Raw genomic sequence first — 22,197 nt, forward strand, 5'->3', positions numbered from 1 at the left:
AAAGGTTAAATAAAATAAGAAAGAGAATCAATGGGTGTCTCCTTTGCTGGAATTTCAAAGGAGGAGAATGGGGTGTAACATTCCTGGCTGGACAAGCAAACCTTTATTTGGAAGGGAGGTCTGTGTGATAGTGTAAAATAGGCATGTACCCCCACCCTGTGCTTAATTGCTTTCGGCGAGACCTGACAGCATCATCAGTAACTTTCTGGCTGAGACAGGTGCGACAGAAAGGATGCTGTTTGACTCATGACATGTCAGTGATCGGTCCAGGAAAATGAAAAACGCTTTTTCCCCACATTTGAGGACCACAGACAAAACCCCAAAACAATCTCGATGAGGCTAAAAAAAGATGAGGGATACTGACAGCAAGATCGTAAACCAGAAAAATCTATTTGATACACCTTCAAATACAAAGAATGTACGTACAAGACAACCATGAATCTTTATCCAAATTTGAAAGTCATCTAATCCAAAAAGGCCAGAAATATCTTCTCATTCTGTCGAAATAAACCTCGATCAACTTCACTCATTTTAGGAGAGATCCAACATATCAACTCCCTTCAACTGAATCTAGCTGACATCAGGGCCGAGACGAGTATCAGTATAGCGATACTATCAGTATAGAGATTACTATCACGGCACGGAAACAAAACACGAAGCAGATTTAACTTCCTTAGAAAAACAGCCCTAATGTTGGAACAAACATTATGTCATCCAAAGTCACATGTATTTATGTTCCAAGCTACAGCACACAATATATTTCATACAGCAGGTTTTTAGAAGGACCAAAAGAGTTGTCTGCTTCTTGTTTTCATTTTTGCAATGGAAAATAATGGCGATCCTGGTATTGTCACAGCCGTATCGGACACGCGGCTCTCAAAGCACCATGCTATCCATCATCGTCAGCTGTCTGCCACTGCTAATCTCTCAGCCCATCTTCATTCAGCAAATACATAAATCAATTATGTTTTTTAAGCTTTATACCATGATTTACTCAACTGATCCCCCCCCCCCCATGGATTACAGTAAGAATTTAAAACGTGTTGCACGAGCTAAACCGCTCCGGCCCGCACTTGGTGCTCCCTGCTAGTAGCAGTCAAAGAGGGGCAGACATATTGGTTACTTCAATGCGGTGTTAAGAGACAGTGGAAACCGACACAGAAAATAGTGTGGCTCCAAGAGCCAAATTGTTGGTTTACTTGCGAAAACAGAGAAAAACTAAACAATGTGTGATCCAACAGCCAGTCAATAAAACCACAGGAAAACAAACTGCTTCAACCAAAAATTCTGAGGCAGGAATATAGACAGGCAAAAAGCTGTCTAACAACCTGCCAGATTAGATGTGTGTATGTTCCTGGACATACCCTAGCTGGGGTCCTGAGAGGAGTGAGATGGTCGGGTAGTAAACAGGACTTGTACGGTGCCGTCCAGCCTATCGCCCAGCCCAGTCCCCAACCTGAGTGCTCCTTTGTGATGGGAGTTTTATGACCCCATTCTTAGCACTCTCGTATCACTCCATTGGGGCCCCTTGCCAATCTCTGGCACCCCATTCAGGCGGCAACAAAGAAGCTAATTAGAGCCTCTCTCGGTGGAAGCCCGCGGAGGGCTCTGATTTGATACTTCCAGGGGAGGCTGGGAGCCGTGGCGGTAGCATTCACACAGGTCTTGTGCACGCTTGGGTTGGCCCTTTGGCTCGGGACCACACTCATTGTGCCCCCACGCTCGGCAGCGCGTTAGAACCACCAAGGGGGAACCGACATCATCTTTCATGTGGCGGGACCCGGAGAGGAGATGCTAATGGGATATCGACAGGATTAAAACACCGGCATTCGGGACCGAAGAAGGGGGGGGACAGGGAGGGAGCAGCTCTATAAACATGAAATCAAAACCGGGCTTTAAGGGGGATCATTGTAATTCATTTGGCTTTTAATGGAAAAGTTGCTTGTGGTTTATGCTTACAGTAAGGCTGCAGTTACACTAATCAACTTTCACACAATTTTAGTTGTAAGGGATATCTCAAGCAACTTTGCTGTTACACGAAGCAACTCAAATATGCTTAAATTGCATGCAGCAGCCAATCCAAATTAACTCACCCTATGTCATCTGCTTCATTACATCATGGTGTCACAAATGATTTGTTTGTTTATCTAACTGTTTAGTTATAGTAACAGCATGGATGAAGACAAAATGCAGCCTGTACAATTTAGTTAGGTAGCCAAAACGACATAGCAAACACCAGCACAGCTAGCAACGATTTTACTAGGCTAGCAACAAACTAAGCTAGCTACCACAGTTCACGGTGGATCATTTCAGTTGAAACTGGTCAGGGAGAGATTTAGCTTCACTTTGAAATTAAATTTGTATGCTAAAGCATGTACAATAACCTGTACACATTTCCTGTTGTGTTAGTCTCTGTTCTGTCAACCCTGATCATGGGTTGTGCTGCGCAGCACTGATAGCTGTGTTGACATGGCAACTGGGTCAGAATTTCGAACTTTCTAATGGATCATGTTTGTTTTGATTGGCTGTTACTTGCAAAGTTGAAACATTGCAACTAGATGCAACCAAGTTGCAGATTAGTTGCAGGAGGTGTTTCACAAAGTTCAGGGAACAGAACTGAAAACCAGAGCATGGGAACCATTTAATAACCTTTTACCTTGTGGGCATTTTTTCCCAGTCCCACAAAAAACAAAGTGCCTATGCAAAGCCCTCACTCTGTCACTCAGAAACTTAAACCAGTGTCTGTCAAGTTTCACATTGGATTTATTAACTACAAAAAAGTAAGATGTGTTTTTATTTTAATTCTGGTGCCGCTCTGCACACACAAGCTTGTCCAACATTAAACTAACTTTCTGAAGCTCAAAGACATTAAAAGTTCCTTCATAGAAGCCACTCCTCCATATATATAATTCTGTGGTCCTAATTCAGATGATGCATGTCATAACAACAAGATGCCCAGCACTTCAAGCCAAGCCTCTTCCTCCACCTGCAAAATGTCAGTGGAATCTTGTGCCCTATACTTGTTTGTCCAATGCATGTAAATAAGCTTGCCCCGCCATAGCAAGCTGTTCTATCCGTAATGATTGGTGAAGTTATTTAAATGTAAAGCTAAATGTAAAAAATAAAAATAGATATTTCAGGAGGTTTAAAAGGAACAATATAAACCTCAACTTTTGGGGGGTTCAGAACTTTATTTTGCTTATCGGAACTGTGGAACGGAATACAAAAAATAAAATGGTTCTTTCAGAACGAAACGATTGGAAAATCATTTCGGTTCCAACACCTGGTCGCAAGCAACTAAAATTGCGTGCAAATTGCTTAGTGTAACGGCAGCCTGAGAAAAGTTGAGTTCAAAAGTGGTAAATATAATTTTTTTCCTTTTATCAAAATAAAAGGAAAAACAAACCTATTCTGAAATGAAAGAATCATAGAAGTGTCTAACATTTCATCCCAACCAGTGTTTTACGCAAACATCAGTGCAGCTGCTCTACTTGGAGTGAGAAATAGCCATCAGGAAGGTAGGCCAGACAATACATTTACATGTCACTTGATATCTGGCTGTAACTGCTAACCACTGGTGTGATTTCACCCTCACCTAGACAGGCAGCCAGGCAGCGTAAAGTAGTATAGGCTGTCCCCAGCACCTCCCTCCCCCGTCTGACCACAGGCTCACCAGAAGCACAAAAGATATGAAATGTGCGAGCCAAGGCCCCTAACAGCCTGCCTAACCACAAGAGGCCAGGCGCAGCACTCTCAGCACCTAGCTAGGTTTAACCATGCAGACACAGGTGAGGCAGGGCAGGAGTTGTGACAGGAAGCTAATGTTGTTACACAACAGCCCTGCTCTCATCTCGGTCTGCCCAGAATACAGTTGATCCTCCATTGCCTTGGACACTGTCTGGAAATAAGATTTAGTTGATCTTTTTTTTCTCTTTCATCTCCCTGGTCCAAAAAAGTTATTTTTTAGATGTTAGCCATGAGGTGGTGAGCCACCTGGCTCCATACAGAGTTTGCACCACGCTCCCCGGACCGTAATCCGGCCATCTCCAGTTGCAGTGGTGAGATAACGGGAGCCGCAGCACTGAAGAAAGGAGGCTTGTGCAGCAGTAACGTCTCATGCACCCAGCACTGAATGATGCTTATCTGGTTAATAAGTGTATGTGTGGTCTGGCACTTTTTGGGGTGATATATAAAAAACATTTTTTTTACTGTATTTGGATTGTGTTGCTGTGTACGACATAATTCAATCAATCATAAAAAAACAGCATGAAGTAATGACAGGTATGAGCAGATTTTCAAATCCAATGGCGATTGTGTTTTGGGGGGGGGGGAATGCTCCTTCTGACAGAGGGGTGTGCAGTACATTCCACATGATGTAACCCCATGTTAAGTCTTTAATCGATACATCTCCCGGCCTGACAGTGAGGACAGAGCACAGATCTGAGATCAGAGAGATGGCGGTGTAAATCGACCAGGGCCTTTTAGAGCCTGTCTATAATTGGGTTTCAGCCAGCTGCCTCGGCTCTGCTCTCGCGCCTGCCGGCCAAAGGCTGATCCTCAGATGCATAAACAAACAGACACCAGGCACTACATCAACAAGGCATCAAGGCTTGGCGACTATGAAAAGGAGGCAGTCAGGGAGGATAACATAATGCCTCATGGCTTGCCCCAGTCCTCAAATTTGGTCTGTTTTGGAAGAGGAGAAACTTCCTGGCATGTGTGCCCTTTTCAAAAAGCTTTTGTGTAGCTATTTGGATATTACCCCATGATGTTCTACTGTACCTGTGTAAAGTGCTCTCCAGGGGATTTGCTCACTGCGTGATTTCAAATGGGGGTGATAATCCTGCTCCTTGTAATGGAGTTCTGCCAGTTTCACTTGTAATAAAAAGCTTCTACATTTAGCCAAGCTTAGGTAAATCTCTTTCATTCCCCCAATAAATGTAGACTATGACAAAGCAAGCACAACAAAATGAGCAACAAAAAGAGTTCAAGGGCACATAAAAGCCCATCTATAAAATATGGTAAAATAATCCGCCATCCGGCTGTTGGTGGTGGATAGGATATCAGAGGGGTATACTACAATCCAGGATCAATGAGTTCGCTAGCTAACAACCAGAAATACCACACAATTTCTTAATTAAAAATGCTAAACTTAGGTGCTTGCTGAGTCAACTAGATTATTCCCTTTTGAAGCTCATCTTTAAAAAAATTTAATTAAAAATAACTATGTATACTGAGCAACAATAGACGTGCAACAATCTCTACATTTTTACAGTTCAAATAAGGAAATCAGTCCATTTAAATAAATTCATAAATCAGGCCCAAATCTATGGATTTCACATGACCGGGAATACAAATATACAGTGGGGCAAAAAAGTATTTAGTCAGCCACCAATTGTGCAAGTTCTCCCGCTTAAAAGATGAGGCCTGTAATTTTCATCATAGGTACACTTCAACTATGACAGACAAAATGAGATTTTTTTTCTCCAGAAAATCACATTGTAGGATTTTTTATGAATGTATTTGCAAAATTATGGTGGAAAATAAGTATTTGGTCAATAACAAAAAAGTTTCTCAATACTTTGTTATATACCCCTTGTTGGCAATGACAGAGGTCAAACGTTTTCTGTAAGTCTTCACAAGGTTTTCCCACTGTTTCTGGTATTTTGGCCAATTATTTTGGCAAATTCCTCCATGCAGATCTCCTCTAGAGCAGTGATGTTTTGGGGCTGTTGCTGGGAAACAGACTTTCAATTCCCACCAAAGCTGTTCTATGGGGTTGAGATCTAGAGACTGGCTAGGCCACTCCAGGACCTTGAAATGCTTCTTACGAAGCCACTCCATTGCCCGGGCGGTGTGTTTGGGATCAATGTCATGCTGAAAGACCCAGCCACGTTTCATCTTCAATGCCCTTGCTGATGGGAGGTTTTTACTCAAAATCTCACAATACATGGCCCCATTCATTCTGGTCCCTTTGCAGAAAAACAGCCCCAAAGCATGATGTTTCCACCCCCATGCTTCACAGTAGGTATGGTGTTCTTTGGATGCAACTCAGCAATCTTTGTCCTCCAAACACAACGAGTTGAGTTTTTACCAAAAATTTCAATTTTGGTTTCATCTGACCATATGACATTCTCCCAATCTTCTTCTGGATCATCCAAATGCTCTCTAGCAAACTTCAGACAGGCCTGGACATGTACTGGCTTAAGCAGGGGGACACGTCTGGCACTGCAGGATTTGAGTCCCTGGCGGCGTAGTGTGTTACTGATGGTAGGCTTTGTTACGTTGGTCCCAGCTCTCTGCAGGTCATTCACTAGCTCCCCCCGTGTGGTTCTGGGATTTTTGCTCACCGTTCTAGTGATCATTTTGACCCACGGGGTGAGATCTTGCGTGGAGCCCCAGATCGAGGGAGATTATCAGTGGTCTTGTATGTCTTCCATTTCCTAATAATTGCTCCCACAGTTGATTTCTTCAAACCAAGCTGCTTACCTATTGCAGATTCAGTCTTCCCAGCCTGTTGCAGGTCTACAATTTTGTTTCTGGTGTCCTTTGACAGCTCTTTGGTCTTGGCCATAGTGGAGTTTGGAGTGTGACTGTTTGAGGTTGTGGACAGGTGTCTTTTATACTGATAACAAGTTCAAACGGGTGCCATTAATACAGGTAATGAGTGGAGGACAGAGGAGCCTCTTAATGAAGAAGTTACAGGTCTGTGAGAGCTAGAAATCTTGCTTGTTTGTAGGTGACCAAATACTTATTTTCCACCATATTTTGCAAATGAATTCATTAAAAATCCTACAATGTGATTTTCTAGATTTTTTTTCTCATTTTGTCTGTCATAGTTGAAGTGTACCTATGATGAAAATTACAGGCCTCTCATCTTTTTAAGTGGGAGAACTTGCACAATTGGTGGCTGACTAAATACTTTTTTGCCCCACTGTACATCTATGAAGTTGGATAATGGCAGGAACTGGAACACGCTGTCGTACACGTCAATCCAGAGCATCTCAAACATGTTCAATGGGTGACATGTCTGAGTATGCAGGCCATGGAAGAACTGGGACATTTTCAGCTTCCATGAATTGTGTACAGATCCTTGCGAAATGGGGCCATGCATTATCATGCTGAAACATGAGGTGATGGCAGTGGATGAATGGCACAACAATAAGCCTCATGATCTCGTAACGGTATCTCTGTGCATTCAAATTGCCATTGACAAAATGCAAATTGTGTTTGTTGTCCATATCTTATGCCTGCCCATACAATAACCCCACCGCCACCATGGGGCATTCTGTTCACAACATTGACATCAGCAAACCGCCCGTCACACGACACCATACGTCTGCCATCTGCCCGGTACAGTTGAAACCGGGATTCATCAGTGAAGAGCAAACCTTTTCAGCATGCCAGGGGCCATCAAATGTGAGCAAGTCAGTTACGATGCCAAACTGCAGTCAGGTCAAGACCTTGGTGAAGACAAGCACACATACGAGCTTACCTGAGATGATTTCTGACAGTTTGTGCAGAAATTATTTGGTTGTGCAAAACCAGTTTCATCAGCTGTACGTTGGAAGCGGCTTAGAGCAATTAACATTCAGTTCTCTGGCAACAGCTCTGATGGACAGTCCTGCAGTCAGCATGCCAAATGCAAAACTTGAGACATCTGTGGCATTGTGTTGTGTGACAGCACAAGGTGCACGTGTGTAATGATCATGCTGTTTAATCAGCTTCTCAATAATCCATCCACATGTGTGCACAAAATGTGATAGAAATAAGGTTGTGGTGTATCTCTCTTATCAGTCCCCCTGATATGCACAGATAAGGTCCCCAGCATACCAAGGGACCCTGGGTATTAGAACACGCCGACTAAGCTCCGCTCTGCCCTTTCTATCCACCTCGACACAAGGGAGGAAATTGAATATCCGAATGTCATTGATGAAAAGGTTTCTCGATCTCAAAGATGGCCGACGCGAAGTGGACAATCATTGATAGGGTTTCATTCATACACCATGAGGCTAGGATTTGAGAGAAATTGTTTAAACATTGATGGTTAGTTATGTTTACCAGCTATATTCCGAAAGGGTTCTGGAGGGTTGTAAGTGCATTAGAGGTCATCCTCATGATAATGGGTGTTAAGTGAAAGCGATAAACTCAAAGCTATGGGCCTTTGAATCGGAAGCGGTGTTGGAATATCAAACAGAGTTCTCTTCCTTAGAGTTAGCCCCCGTACGATGCATTTGTCTAATAATCCCTCAGCCTTGCCAGCTGATTATTTTCCTATTGCGGGGGTTACTAAAATATTGCTTTAATCTTGTCTCCCTGAAGCCACAAGTAAACTCACCCAGGGCTTTAAGAAATAATACATCTGAGCTTGTCAAATATGTCCCGGCTTTGGAGCAGAAAAAAAAGTATTGTTGTGGTGAGATGGAGCGTTGATTTGGCCCCTGTAGCAAAACCTAGGGCAATTGAAAAACAAAACACAGCACTTCATTTACCAATCCCTCACTCATAAATCTCTGGGAGATAAATACATGACTTTGGAGGGCTACTTCAAGAGATACAACACCCCCACCCATTTGTGGAGCCAATCCACATCACATCCAGTTGTTTTGAGGCTTTATGACAGAACCCAGGACACAGGCGAATGAATGGAGCAGGCTAAAAGTATACAGGAAGTGAGCACTTACTGATGAATTCATTCAAACACACACACACACACACACACACACACACACACACACACAAAAGGGACCTGTGCAACTTCTGGCAACAATTAGGGCCAGTTAACTTGACCTGTTTGAACCAAATGAACTCCCGACTGAAATTTTCTTCACGTTTGTAATTGGAGATGGCGGCGACCCTAGCACAGGGCTGCTGGTATATAATTTGTAATTAGTCAACCAGAACCATCGCTCTGTGAGCTATCAACAATCAAAGCATTTGACAAGTCTTTAGAAAAAGATGTAGGTTTATCAACAGGGGAACTGAAATTTCTGTCAATTGATCAGATATAAAACATTTTTGGAACAAAAATAAATGTACAGGTTTGCTGTTAATAAACAAAAAAAAAAATCATATTCAATCAAATCATGACTCACAATTCTGGCAATCGATTACTATAAATTAACATCTGTGATAAGATGGAGATCTGCATATACAGTTGAAGTCGGAAGTTTTAAATACACCTTAGCCAAATACATTTAAACTCAGTTTCACAATCCCTGACATTTAATCCTAGTAAAAATTCCCTGTCTTAAGTCAGTTAGGATCACCACTTTTACATGATTTGGAAAGGCTATATAAAAGGTCCCATATTGACAGTGCATGTCAGAGCAAAAACCAAACCATGAGGTCGAGGGAATTGTCTGTAGAGGTCCAAGACAGGATTGTGTCGAGGCACAGATCTGGGGAAGTGGACCAAAAATGTCTGCAGCATTGAAGGTCCCCAAGAACACACTGGCTGCCATCATTCTTAAATGGAAGTAGTTTGGAACCACCAAGACTCTTCCTAGAGCTGACCCCCCAACAAAACAAAGGAGATGATCGTGGACTTCAAGAAACTGTAGAGGGAGGGAGCCCCCCCGATCCACATCAACGGAACAGCAGTGGAGAAGGTGGAAAGTTAAGTTCCTCAGCGTACACATCACGGACAAACTGAAATGGTCCACCCACACAGACAGTGTGGCGAAGAAGGCCCAACAGCGCCTCTTCAACCTCAGGAGGCTGAAGAAATGTGGCTTTTTGTCTAAAACCCTCAAACATTTACAGATGCACAAGTGAGAGCATCCTTTCGGGCTGCATCACCGCCTGGAACGGCAACTGCACCGCCCGCAACCGCAGAGCTCTCCTCCAGAGGGTGGTGCGGTCTGCACAACGCATCACCGGGGGAAAACTACCTGCCCTCCATGACACCTACAGTACTCGATGTCACAGGAAGGCCAAAAAAATAAAATAAAAAAAATCACCAATGACAACAACCACCTGAGCCACTGTCTGTTCACCCCGCTCCCATTCAAAAAGGCGAGGTCAGTACAGGTGCATCAAAGCTGGAACCGAGAGACTAGCTTCTCTCTCAAGGCCATTACCGCTAAACTGGAAATCATTGGTTCACTTTAATAACATTCTCTCTCTCCCTCTAACTGGGGCGACGGTTCGCCTTACAACAGGACAACGACCCTAAGCACACAGCCAAGACAATGCAGGAGTGGCTTCAGGACAAGTCTCTCAAAGTCTTTGAGTGGCCCAGCCAGAGCCCGGACTTGAACCCGATCCAACATCTCTGGAGAGACCTGAAAATAGCTGTGCTGCAACACTCCCCATCCAACCTGGCAGAGCTTGAGAAGATCTGCAGAGAAGCATGGGAGAAACTCCCCAAATAAAGGTGTGCCAAGCTTGTTGTGTCATATACAAGAAGACTTGAGGCTGTAATCACTGCCAAAGGTGGTTCAACAAAGTACTGAGTAAAGGGTCTGAATACTTATGCAAATATATTGTCGTCTTTATGGGGTATCGTGTGCCAAAGGAACTACATTTAACGGTCTTACTCCCTCACAACACCAAACATGAGCATGTTCCACTCTGTTTGTATTAAAAATAAATAATAGACTTGAAAACAAAAACACTGTTACGCTTCAAATAAAAATGATATATGTAGGGCGGAGGCTGGAAATGGTGTTTAAGTTAGTGACACCATTTCAATAAAAGTACCTTGGGTGAACTGGAAGTGTTGTTTAAGTTAGACATTATATTCCAGTTGAACAGAGGTCATTTTCTGGAAATGGTGTCATTCAGTTAGAGACATTCTATTCCAGAATTTTATGCACATTGTAATAATAAATAAGAACTCGGATGGGTCCACAGTTTAGCAGAGATCACTTGCTGATCTTATTTATTTTCACATATCAGAGTAGCAATGGGCCTAAAAAAGCCTTGTCTAAATACAACCATCGATTTGTAGGGGCATGCCTTTCTAGACCAACCCTTGATGTGTTAGTTGTTGAATGATGGACAAATCAAATGACAAGAGCGCTTTAAGCTGCATGCTTAAAAATGAAAAGTCACTCCACTGGAATGTAATTTGAGCATTACACAGAAATCACATGCTGTGAAGAAATGGGGTAAACAATCGCCGCTGAACTAGGGACCCCACAGCTCCCAATTCAACCACTGAAAACACAGGAAGTTGTACAAGACCAGGGTACAGAGTACAACTTTTTAGCAAAACAAGCATGAGTCGTCTTTAAAATGTCATCCAACTCTTTTCAGTTGCATAAAAGCTTGAATCTCCAGACATGACCTAGGACCTGGAAACTCACACGGGGCGCCCCCTCCCCTCCCACTCCTTGTCTCACTATAATCTTAAACAACTGGAAATGTGAGCTCTCAATCAATGCTGACACACTGAGTCAGTCCCAAATTCCAACTCCTACAAGCTTCATGGGGTGTTGGGCTGTGTGAGAGTGTCAGGCCATTAGCAGACACAGATTGACTGAGTGTTTGAGTGTTTCTTATGGCCTATTTCCCAACTTCAGACAAACTAGTACAGTTCCTTTATAGTTTTGGATGTTGCGCAAATATTTCTCAGGACGCAGACAACAGCATGCTGTGTAGTCTACAACAGAAGTGTACGGTGGGATTTAAACAGCAGTGCTTGCCTGGCATGGATTTACTCGCTGCACCCCCTCTTTTCAGACTTCCATCCACACCACGACTACCCCACCCTCCAGCTCTGCTGACGAGAAGCAGAGGCCAACCGAGCGGCCCAAAGGTTAGGCTGCAGAGGGCAGGGCCCTCATTTCCTGGCCTGGACAGTCTGCTCCACTCATAAAGCTAATAAGGCCCTCCTTGTCCCCCAGGTGGCTGGGAGCCCCGGCCTGGGACACTCCATCACTGGCCACACCGCAGGGTTCAGGGGTGTGCTGGGGTGGGTGTGAGGAGAGGGGGAGGGGGCTGCTTCCCATTAGTCGACCTCCTCCGCCAGGTGCAACTAATGGGCTCAGCCAGCGCCGTGGCAGGACGGCTCGGTAGTCACCCGGACAGGCCTGGAAGTCATCAGGGGAGAGAACCTCTGACTCGGTCACCTACAATAGACTACTGCTTTTGTTTCAGAGATCGACAACACTTTAGCTGTTGAGTTTGTAGATATAGTATTGCTATGATAGCCTACTTTAAACAATATGAATACAGATATTCAAGTATCATGTAGTATCAGCAACAAGTGAGCAGTAGCCTGGTGGCATTGCAATACAACTGCCTTAAAATGCATACATTATTGACTTTAGTACACAAGAAAGTAACTCCTACCCAATTCTGGGTGTAATTTGACAAACAAACATAGGATCCAATGCTATTGCCAGCAGTATAATGGACAATAAATTACTTATTCCAATTAAGAAATGCATTTTATTAACCAAAAATAGACAATGATTTGAAATATGTCCAGTAAAAGGCATATTAAAACCAGTTAAACTCTTCTCAGCAATGTTTCAAAAGCAGGTGATAGACCACAAGAAGCTAATTTCACATTTACTAATTCAAATAAATGTATTCAAAATCAGGCGTAAAATTTGTTGCATCAGAATTGTGATAAGAAAAGCTAAGAAAACAAACAATGAGTTTTAAAATCTCAAACATTAAAATTGAAATCAAGGATATTATCCAAAGAGTCATCTACAGTTGAAGTCAGACGTCTACATACACCTTAGCCAAATACATTTAAATTCAGTTTTTCACAATTCCTGACATTTAATCCTAGTAAAGAAGTCCCTGTCTTAGGTCAGTTAGGATCACCATTTTATTTTAAGAATGTGAAATGTCAGAATAATAGTAGAGATTTATTTCAGCTTGTATTTCTTTCATCACATTCCCAGTGGTTCAGAAGTTTACATACACTCAATTAGTATTTGGTAGCATTGCCTTTAAATTGTTTAACTTGGGTCAAACATTTTGGGTAGCCTTCCACAAGCTTCCCACAATAAGTTGTGTGAATTTTGTCCCATTCCTCCTGACCGAGCTGGTGTAACTGAGTCAAGTTTGTAGGCCTCCTTGCTCGCACGTGCTTTTTCAGTTCTGCCCACAACTTTTCTATGGGATCGAGATCAGGGCTTTGTGATGGCCACTCCAATACCTTGACTATGTTGTCCTTGAACCATTTTGCCACAACTTTGGAAGAATGCTTGGGGTCATTGTCCATTTGGAAGACCCATTTGCGACCAAGCTTTAACTTCCTGACTGATGTCTTGAGATGTTGCATCAAAATATCCACATCATTTTCCTACCTCATAATGCCATCTATTTTGTGAAGAGCACCAGTCACTCCTGCAGCAAAGCACCCCCACAACATGATGCTGCCACCCCCGTGCTTCACGGTTGGGTTGGTGTTCTTTGGCTTGCAATCCTCCCCCTTTCCCCTCCAACATAACAATGGTCATTATGGCAGTTCTATTTTTGTTTCATCAGACCAGAGGACATTTCTCAAAAAGGAAAATCTTTGTCACCATGTGCAGTTGCAAACCATAGTCTAGCTTTTTTTAATGCCAGTTTTGGAGCAGTGGTTTCTTCCTTCCTGAGCGGCCTTTCAGGTTATGTCGAGAAAGGACTCGTTTTACTGTGGATATAGATACCTTTGTACCCGTTTCCTCCAACCTCGTCACAAGGTCCTTTGCTGTTGTTCTGGGATTGATTTGCACTTTTCGCACCAAAGTACGTTCATCTCTAGGAGACAGAACGAGTCTCCTTCCTGAGCAGTATGACGGCTGCGTGGTCCCATGGTGTTTATACTTGCATACTATTGTTTGTAAAGATGAACGTGGTACCTTCAGGCATTTGGAAATTGCTCCCAAGGATGAACCAGACTTGCGGAGGTCTTGGGTGATTTCTTTTGATTTTCCCATGATGTCAAGCAAAGAGGCACTGAGTGTGAAGGTAGGCCTTGAAATACATCCACAGGTACACCTCCAATTGACTCAACTGAGGTCAATTAGCTTATCAGAAGCTTTAAAGTCATGACATAATTTTCTGGAATTTTCCAAGCTGTTTAAAGGCACAGTCAACTTAGTGTATTTAAACTTCTGACCCACTGGAATTGTGATACAGTGAATTATAAGTGAAATAATCTGTCTGTAAACAATTGTTGGAAAAATGACTTGTCATGCAATGATGTCGTAACCGACATGCCAAAACTATAGTTTGTTAACATGAACAGTGGAGTGGTTGAAACACAAGTTAATGACTCCAACCTAAGTGTATGTAAAACTTCTGACTTCAACTGTACTTTGTTAGCTACGGTGCCTTCAGCAAGTTCACACACCCTTTAGACTTTTCAACATTGTGTGTAGACCTGTAACACAACAAAATACCCCTAATGTCAAAGTGGAATTATGTTTTTAGATATTTTTACAAATGAAAACTGAAATGGCTTCAGTCAACAAGTATTCAACCCCTTTAGTACGTCAAGCCAAAATAAGTTCAGGACTAAAAATGTGCTTAACATGTCACATAATAAGTTGCATGGACTCACTGTGTGCAATAATAGTGAGCAACATGATTTTTGAATGACTACATAATCTCTGTACTCCACACATACAGATAATTGCAAGGTCCCTCAGTCGAGCAGTGAATTTCAAACACAGATTCAACCCCGAAGACCAGGGAGGGCTTCCAATGCCTCACAAAGAAGGGCAACTATTGGAAGACAGGTAAGAAAAAGCAGACATTGAATATCTCTTTCAGCATGCTGAAGTTATTACACTTTGAATACTGTATAAATACACCCAGACACTACAAAGATAAAGCTCTGCTCCTAACGCCGTCACCGGAAAGCAAGGAAATCACAGGGATTTCTCCAAGAGGCTAATTGTGAGTTTAAAACAGTTATTGTTTAATGGCTGTGATAGGAGAAAACTGAGGATGGATCAAAGCATTTTTGTTACTCCACAATACTAACCTAAATGACAAACTGAGAAGAAATAAGCTGGAGGATTAACAAGTGGTCTGCGATTGTGGGGCTGGTTGGACGTACAGCCAAATTCTCTAAAATGACGTTGGAGGCGGCTTATGGTAGAGAAATTAACATTAAATTATCTATCAACAGCTCGGGTGGACATTTTTGCATGCAAATTGCACAATCCCTCAAAACTTGAGACTTCTGTGGCATTGTGTTGTGCAGTTGTCACACATTTTAAAGTCACCTTTTAATCTCCCCAGCACAAGATGCACCTGTGTAATGATCATGCTGTTTAATCAGCATTTTAATATGCCCCACCTGTCAGGTGGATTGATTATCTTGGCAAAGAAGAAATGCACACAAACAGGGAAGTAAAGAAATGTGTGCACAAAATTTGAGAGCAATATGCTTTTTGCGCATATCGACATTTTCTGGGATTTTTTTTTCAGCTCATGAAACTTGGTACCAACACCTTACATGATGCGTTTATATTTTTGTTCAGTGTATATGAGCCAAAAACCAAACATATTCGAGATTTTAAAAAAGACAATCACAACTTTTGATAGGTAGATTCCAGAATTATTTAAGGTTGAAAAATGTAGGCCTATATTATATGTACGTGCCTTCAGAAAGTATTCAGACCCCTTGACTTTTTCCACTGCTACGTTACAGCCTTATGCTAAAATGAATTAAATTGTCCCCTCAATCTACACACAATACCCCAAAATCCTAAAGCAAAAACAGATTTTTAGAAATGTTTGCTAATTTTATTAATATTAATATTAATCATGTTTACATAAGTATTCAGACCCTTTACTCAGTACTTTGTTGAAGCACCTTTGGCAGCGATTACAGCCTCAACTCGTCTTGGATGGAACGCTACAAGCTTGGTACACCTGTATTTGGGGAGTTCCTCCCATTCCTCTTTGCAGATCCTCTCAAGCTCTGTCAGGCTGGATGGGGAGCGTTCTTGCAAAGCTATTTTCAGGTTTCTCCAAAGATGTTCGATCAGTTCCAAGTCTGGCTCTGGTTGGGCCACTCAATGACATTCAGAGACTTGTACCGAAGCCACTCCTGGCTTGCCTTGGCTGTGTGCTTAGGGTCGTTGTCCTGTTGGAAGGTGAATCTTCACCCTCAGTCTAAGGCCCTGAGCACTCTGGAACAAGTTTTCACCAAGGACCTCTTGACTGTGCTCCATTTGCATTGATCCTTACTAGTCTACCTAGTCTCTGCTGCTGAAACACATCCCCACAGCATGATGCTACCACCACCATGCTTCACCGTAGGGATGGTGCCAGGTTTCCTCCAGACGTGATGCTTGGCATTCAGGCCAAAGAGTTCAATCTTGGTTTTATCAGACCAAGATCTTGCCCTTTAGGTGTCTTTTGTCTGGCCACTCTACCATAAAAAGCCTGATTGGTAGAGTGCTGCAGAGATGCTTGTCCGTCTGGAAGGTTCTCCCATCTCCACAGAGGAACTCCAGAGCGCTGTTAGAGTAACCATTGGGTTCTTGGTCACCTCTCTGACCAAGGCCCTTCTCCCCCAATTGCTCAGTTTGGCCACGTGGCCAGCTCTAAGAAATGGAGGCCACTATGTTCTTGGGTACCTTCAATGCTGCAGACATTTTTTGGCACCCTTCCCCAGTGCTGTGCCTAAACACAATCTTATCTTGGAGCTCTACGGACAATTCCTTCGACCTCATGGCTTGGTTTATGCTCTGACATGCACTGTCAACTGTCAAACCTTATATCAGACAGGTGTATGCCTTTCCAAATCACGTCCAATCAATTGAATTGACCTCAATTTCGAGTCTGAAAGCAAAGGATGTGAATACTTATGTAAATAAGGTATCTTGTTTTGATTTGTAATACATTTGCAAAAATGTCTAAAACCTGTTTTTGCTTTGTCATTATGAGGTATTGTGTATAGATTGCTGAGAGAAAAAAATATATTTAATCATTTTTAGAATAAGGCTGTAACATACCAAAATGTGGAAAAAGTCAAGGGGTCTGAATACTTTCACTGTATATCAGCACCTTTAAATTAAGTTATTGTACAGAGATGACTTAAAATAGCATTTTAACGTTGATTTAAAGAAAGAGATTTGGGCAAAAATTAATAGGTTTACACATGTTAAATGGAACCAACCCAGTGACATGAAGTTAAACAAAGTTGAGCTTACCTATGTTGCTCCACAGCTTCGTTGTCTGGTAGCTCTGCGCCACACACGTTGCAGCGTTCATGCAGGTTCCTACCGTCTGGCTTAATACCGGCAGCCAGCTCCCCCAACTTGTTGAAGAACTCCCTCTGGATGAAGCTCTGGGGCAGAAGTCCCCCGTAGGCACTGAAGTCCATGGACATGGCCAGGGCAGGGGACAGATGGAGAGAAGATGCCATGGAGGCCGGCATGGATAGCATGGTCTCATTTTTATGATTGGTAGGCAGCGAGTACAAGGAGGCCAGGTGTTTCTCGGTCATGCCGGTCATACCCGCCATGGCTTCCAGACCCATTTGGCTGCCATCTGCTTGGGAGTCGCCCATGCCATCTTCCCGGACGTAGTGCAGCTCACGGGCGCTCGTGATCACACTGCTCCTGGTTGGAGTCCCGGGGCCATCACGGTTCTTGTCCAACTCGCCGCTCCTTTTGCCATTGCTGGAGGCGCTGGACTCCATGGTTCTGGGGCTCCCATGGCCTCCGCCTTCATCCACTTGCATCATCTCAGTCTTGATCTCGGTCATCAATTGGTGGTGGGAGTTTCCTTGAGTCAGGTGCTCGCCCCCAAAGCCCTGCTGCAGGAGGGACTGGCCTATGCTCATCAGGCTGTCCACGGCAGCTTTGGTTGGGCTCATGGTGGAAAGCCCGAAGGATGTGGAGACCGAGGGGCTCTGGTCCACCATACTGGCCAGGGCCGAGGCTTGCTGGACGGCTGAATGGTAGCTCCCCTCCATGGAATGCTTCTTGGCGTTCTTCCCTCCTTGCCTGCAATTGCGGTCATCGTCTTCCTCCGTGCCTTCCTCGTTCATGTTGACCTCCGTGTCGTTGTCGTCTGAGGACTGGATTGTCTCCAGGATCTTGAGGCATTGCTCCTCCAGGTACTCAATTTCTAGGATCTCTGCTGCGTACAGTAGGTCATCCAGGTCTTCCACTTTGGCCTGGAGTGTGGCAGTGTAGGCATACTCCAGTATCTGCTGGAAGGTCTTTGGTGAAAGAAAGTCCAGGGTGTAATGCTGGCTGTTGCGGTGAAACAGGATCTCAAACATCTTGCTGGTGCAGGCCAGCACGGTCCGATGAGCATGGAACTCCTGGCTGTCCACCATGATGACCACATCGCAGAGGGTTCCTGCCAGACGCATCTGGTTAGCCTTCTTCAGCAGGGCCGTGGGGTGGTTAGGGTTCTGGAGCTGGATCATACCCATTTTAGTCAAATCCATAACGTCGCTGAGATCCGCCAGGCCAACTCATGAGGCTTGCTTTCACTCCTCAGCAGTTTGTTCACTTACCGGTATCTTTGTAAACAAGATAAGGCCAATCTGGAGAGAATGAATAGAGAAAAAGAAAAAAAAGCACTGAATATTTTAGGAAAATACAGCAGTTTAAAAATATATCTAAATAATTGTTGACTTCTTAACTAGATACCATATTTGTTCTAAGTCCAATAACTGTTGAATAAGAACAGACCAATATATAAACCTACACTTTAGATTTAAACAAATCCAAACATAGTTCTGCAGTGTTTAGTTAAAATAATAAAATTGCTGTTGTGTTAATTAATGCAGTGTATTATAAAAGCAATTTCAAACCGTAATTGTTACAGTTGAAATCAGAAGTTTACATAAACCTTAGCCAAATACATTTAAACTCATTTTCTCACAATTCCTGACATTTAATCCGAGCAAAAATTCCCTGTTTTAGGTCAGTTAGGACCACCACTTTATTTTAAGAATGTGAAATGTCAGAATAATAGTAGAGAGATTTATTTCAGCTTTTATTTATTTCATCACATTCCCAGTGGGTCAGAAGTTTACATATACTAATTGAGTGTTTGGTAGCATTGCCTTTAAATTGTTTAACTTGGGCCAAAATGTTTGGTGAATGTTGGCCCATTCCTCCTGACAGAGCTGGTGTAAATGAGTCAGGTTCGTAGGCCTCCTTGCTCACTCACGCTTTTTCAGTTCTGCCCACACATGTTCTATAGGATTGAGGTCAGGGCTTTATGATGGCTACTCCAATACCTGGACTTTGTTGTCCTTGAGCCATTTTGACACAACGTTGGAAGTATGCTTGGGGTCATTGTCCATTTGGAAGACCCATTTGCGACCAAACATTAACTTCCTGACTGATGTCTTGAGATGTTGCTTCAATATATCCACATCATTTTACTACCTCATGATACCATCTATTTTGTGAAGTGCGCCAGTCCCTCCTGCAGCAGAGCACCCACACAACATGATGCTGCCACCCCCGTGCTTCACGGTTGGGATGGTGTTCTTCGGCTTGCAAGCCTCCCCCTTTTTCCTCCAAACATAATGATGGTCATTATGGCCAAACAGTTCTATTTTTGTTTCATCAGAGCAGGGGACATTTCTCCAAAATTAACAATCTTTGTCCCCATGTGCAGTTCCAAACCGTAGTCTTGCTTTTTTTAAATGGCAGTTTTGGAGCAGTGGTTTCTTCCTTACTGAGCGGCCTGTCAGGTTATGTCGATATCGGACTCATTTTACTGTGGAATAGATATTTTTGTACCTGTTTCCTACAGCATCTTCACAACATCCTTTGCTGTTGTTCTGGGATTGATTTGCACTTTTCGCACCAAAGTACGTTCATCTCTAGGAGACTGAACGAGTCTCCTTCCTGAGCGGTCTAGCGTGGTCCCATGGTGTTTATACTTGCATACTATTGTATGTACAGATGAACGTGGTACCTTCAGGCATTTGGAAATTGCTCCCAAGGATGAACCAGACTGGCGGAGGTCTACAATTTTTTTTTCTGAAGTCTTGGCTGATTTCTTTTGATTTTCCCATGATGTCAAGCAAAGAGGCACTGCGTTTGAAGCTAGACCTTGAAATACATCCACAGGTACACCTCCAATTGACTCAACTGAGGTCAATTAGCCTATCAGAAGCTTCTAAAGCCATGACATCATTTTCTGGAATTTTCCAAGCTGTTTAAAGGCACAGTCAACTTAGTGTATTTAAACGTCTGACCTACTGGAATTGTGATACAGTGAAATAATCGGTCTGTAAACAATCGTTGGAAAAATGTATTTTGTCATGCACAAAGTAGATGTCCTAACCAACTTGCCAAAATTATAGTTTGTTAACAAGAAATTTGGGGAGTGGTCGAAAAACGAGTTTTAATGACTCCAACTTAAGTGTATGCAAACTTCTGACTTCAACTGTACTTGGCTTGTATTTCAATTTGATAAAGACCAGCAATTTATCCTGATTTTCTGGGCATTTTAAATTCAATTGTTCTCCTTCAAATAAGCTATACAATAACATGGGACACTTCATAAAAAAAGGGGGGGAAATGATATGAACATGACATTGAGCTGTTCTTTTCATAAGAAATACAACTATGGACACAACCCTGCTAGGATTGTAAAAATGTCATGCAAAAAACATCATACTTGAAATGGGTGAACATAGAGCAAATTATCAATTGATAAATAACAGAAGTCAAACGCTAAGCAGACCTAATAACCCACAGATGTATATTTTTAATCATATTTTGCCCCTCAATTTATAGTTATCTGACAGGTGGAAGCACATGAACAGCGGAAAATAAGGACCCATGAGAACCTTGCAACACCCTAGTCTTTGTTAGAACGCATTGGTGCTTGGTTCACAAAGACCATCAACACCCATTCTGAAATTAAATGGCATCTTATTCAGTATTCTCATCACAGAGAGGAGCAGTGAGCCGAGGAGGGAGCGAGCAGCGAGCGGCTGCCAGGAATAGTTGGAACAGAGGATGTCGCAAAAGCACAAACACCATGCAGCACCAACAAGATGATATCAAATAAAATGTTATTGGTCACATACACGTGGTTAGCAGATGGTAATGCAAGTGTAGCGAAATGCTTGTAATGTATGCATTACATGTCCATATGCCAAAGGGTGCAGGTTTATACATGGACAGAATAGTTTCCATATACTGCTTTTACTTGGTTCGGAAGAGTGACATCAGATGCATACTACAGGCGGGAAGTAGGCTAGGCTGTGAGATCAATAACTTGAACACACGTTGGCCCTGTACAGTGCCTTCAGAAATTATTCACATCCCTTGACTGTTACAAAGTGGGATTAAAATGGATTAGTCTTTTTTTGTCAACAATCTACACAAAATACTCTCATGTAAAAGTAGAAGACAAATTCGAACATTCGTAAAAAATAAAAAGTATGGAAAATAAAACAAACATATGTTGATTAGATAAGTATTCAACCCCGAGAACAATAAGTGTTAGAATCACCTTTGGCAGTGATTACAGCTGTGAGTATTTCTGGATAAGAGTAAGAGCTTTGCACAACTGTATTGTGCAAGATTTGCCTATTATTATTTGTTTAATTCTTCAAGCTCTGTCGAATTGGTTGATGATCATTGCTAGACAACCATTTTATGGCCTTGCCTTAGATTTTCAGCAGATTTTTGTCAGAACTAACTTGGCCACTCAGGATAATTCACTAGCTACGTTTCCATTAACTCCTCCAGTGATTGATTGTTTGTCGACATTTACAAAGTTTGATTAAAACAAATTGCCTGCAGGGGTGCATTTCCATTTAAAATATCATGTTGATGAAAACAGCTGGACGTAATGATGTCACTAACCTAAAACAAATGTTTTTTGAATGAAATAGAGTGTTAAATCAAAATGGTTGAAGTGTTTCCATGACCCATTTAGGCAAATTGCACATTAATAAATTGGCCTGTATTCCCTCACACCTATCGGGTTTAATCGGTTTTAGCCAGCTAAAGCCAACATAGATAGAATGCAATAATTTACTATTATTTGCCATGTCCTAATAATTATCATGTGCCAACGTATCGTTACGGACCGTGCCATGGTGAAACTTGTACTCATTGAGTACTCGTTGATCTGAAATAATTACATGGGGAAACTTGCCAGCCAACCAGAAAGCAAGGCGAAGCAATTTAGGCATTTTTGAAAGTCAGGACAATTTTTGTTTTGCAAAGAAAATACTTTATAGTTCAAAAAAATATATATTTTTCAAGACGTACGCATTTAGAATGAAAT

General features: G+C 42.5%; 1 protein-coding gene across 3 annotated transcripts in view; it reads right to left on the reverse strand.

Moving 5' to 3' along the window:
* The window catches only part of LOC135550799 (zinc finger and BTB domain-containing protein 16-A), a 174,379-nt gene that overhangs the window by 148,214 nt on the left and 3,968 nt on the right, over nt 1-22,197 (reverse strand). For all 3 annotated transcript variants that reach the window (XM_064981915.1, XM_064981914.1, XM_064981916.1), the window contains exon 2: nt 17,124-18,472. In XM_064981915.1, coding sequence (XP_064837987.1) covers nt 17,124-18,373 — 1,250 coding nt within the window. In that variant the 5' untranslated portion in view covers nt 18,374-18,472. The remainder of the gene's footprint in view (nt 1-17,123; nt 18,473-22,197) is intronic.

This window comes from Oncorhynchus masou, chromosome 12 (assembly GCF_036934945.1).
Source record: "Oncorhynchus masou masou isolate Uvic2021 chromosome 12, UVic_Omas_1.1, whole genome shotgun sequence".
In the NCBI taxonomy this organism is placed as follows: Eukaryota; Metazoa; Chordata; class Actinopteri; order Salmoniformes; family Salmonidae; genus Oncorhynchus; species Oncorhynchus masou.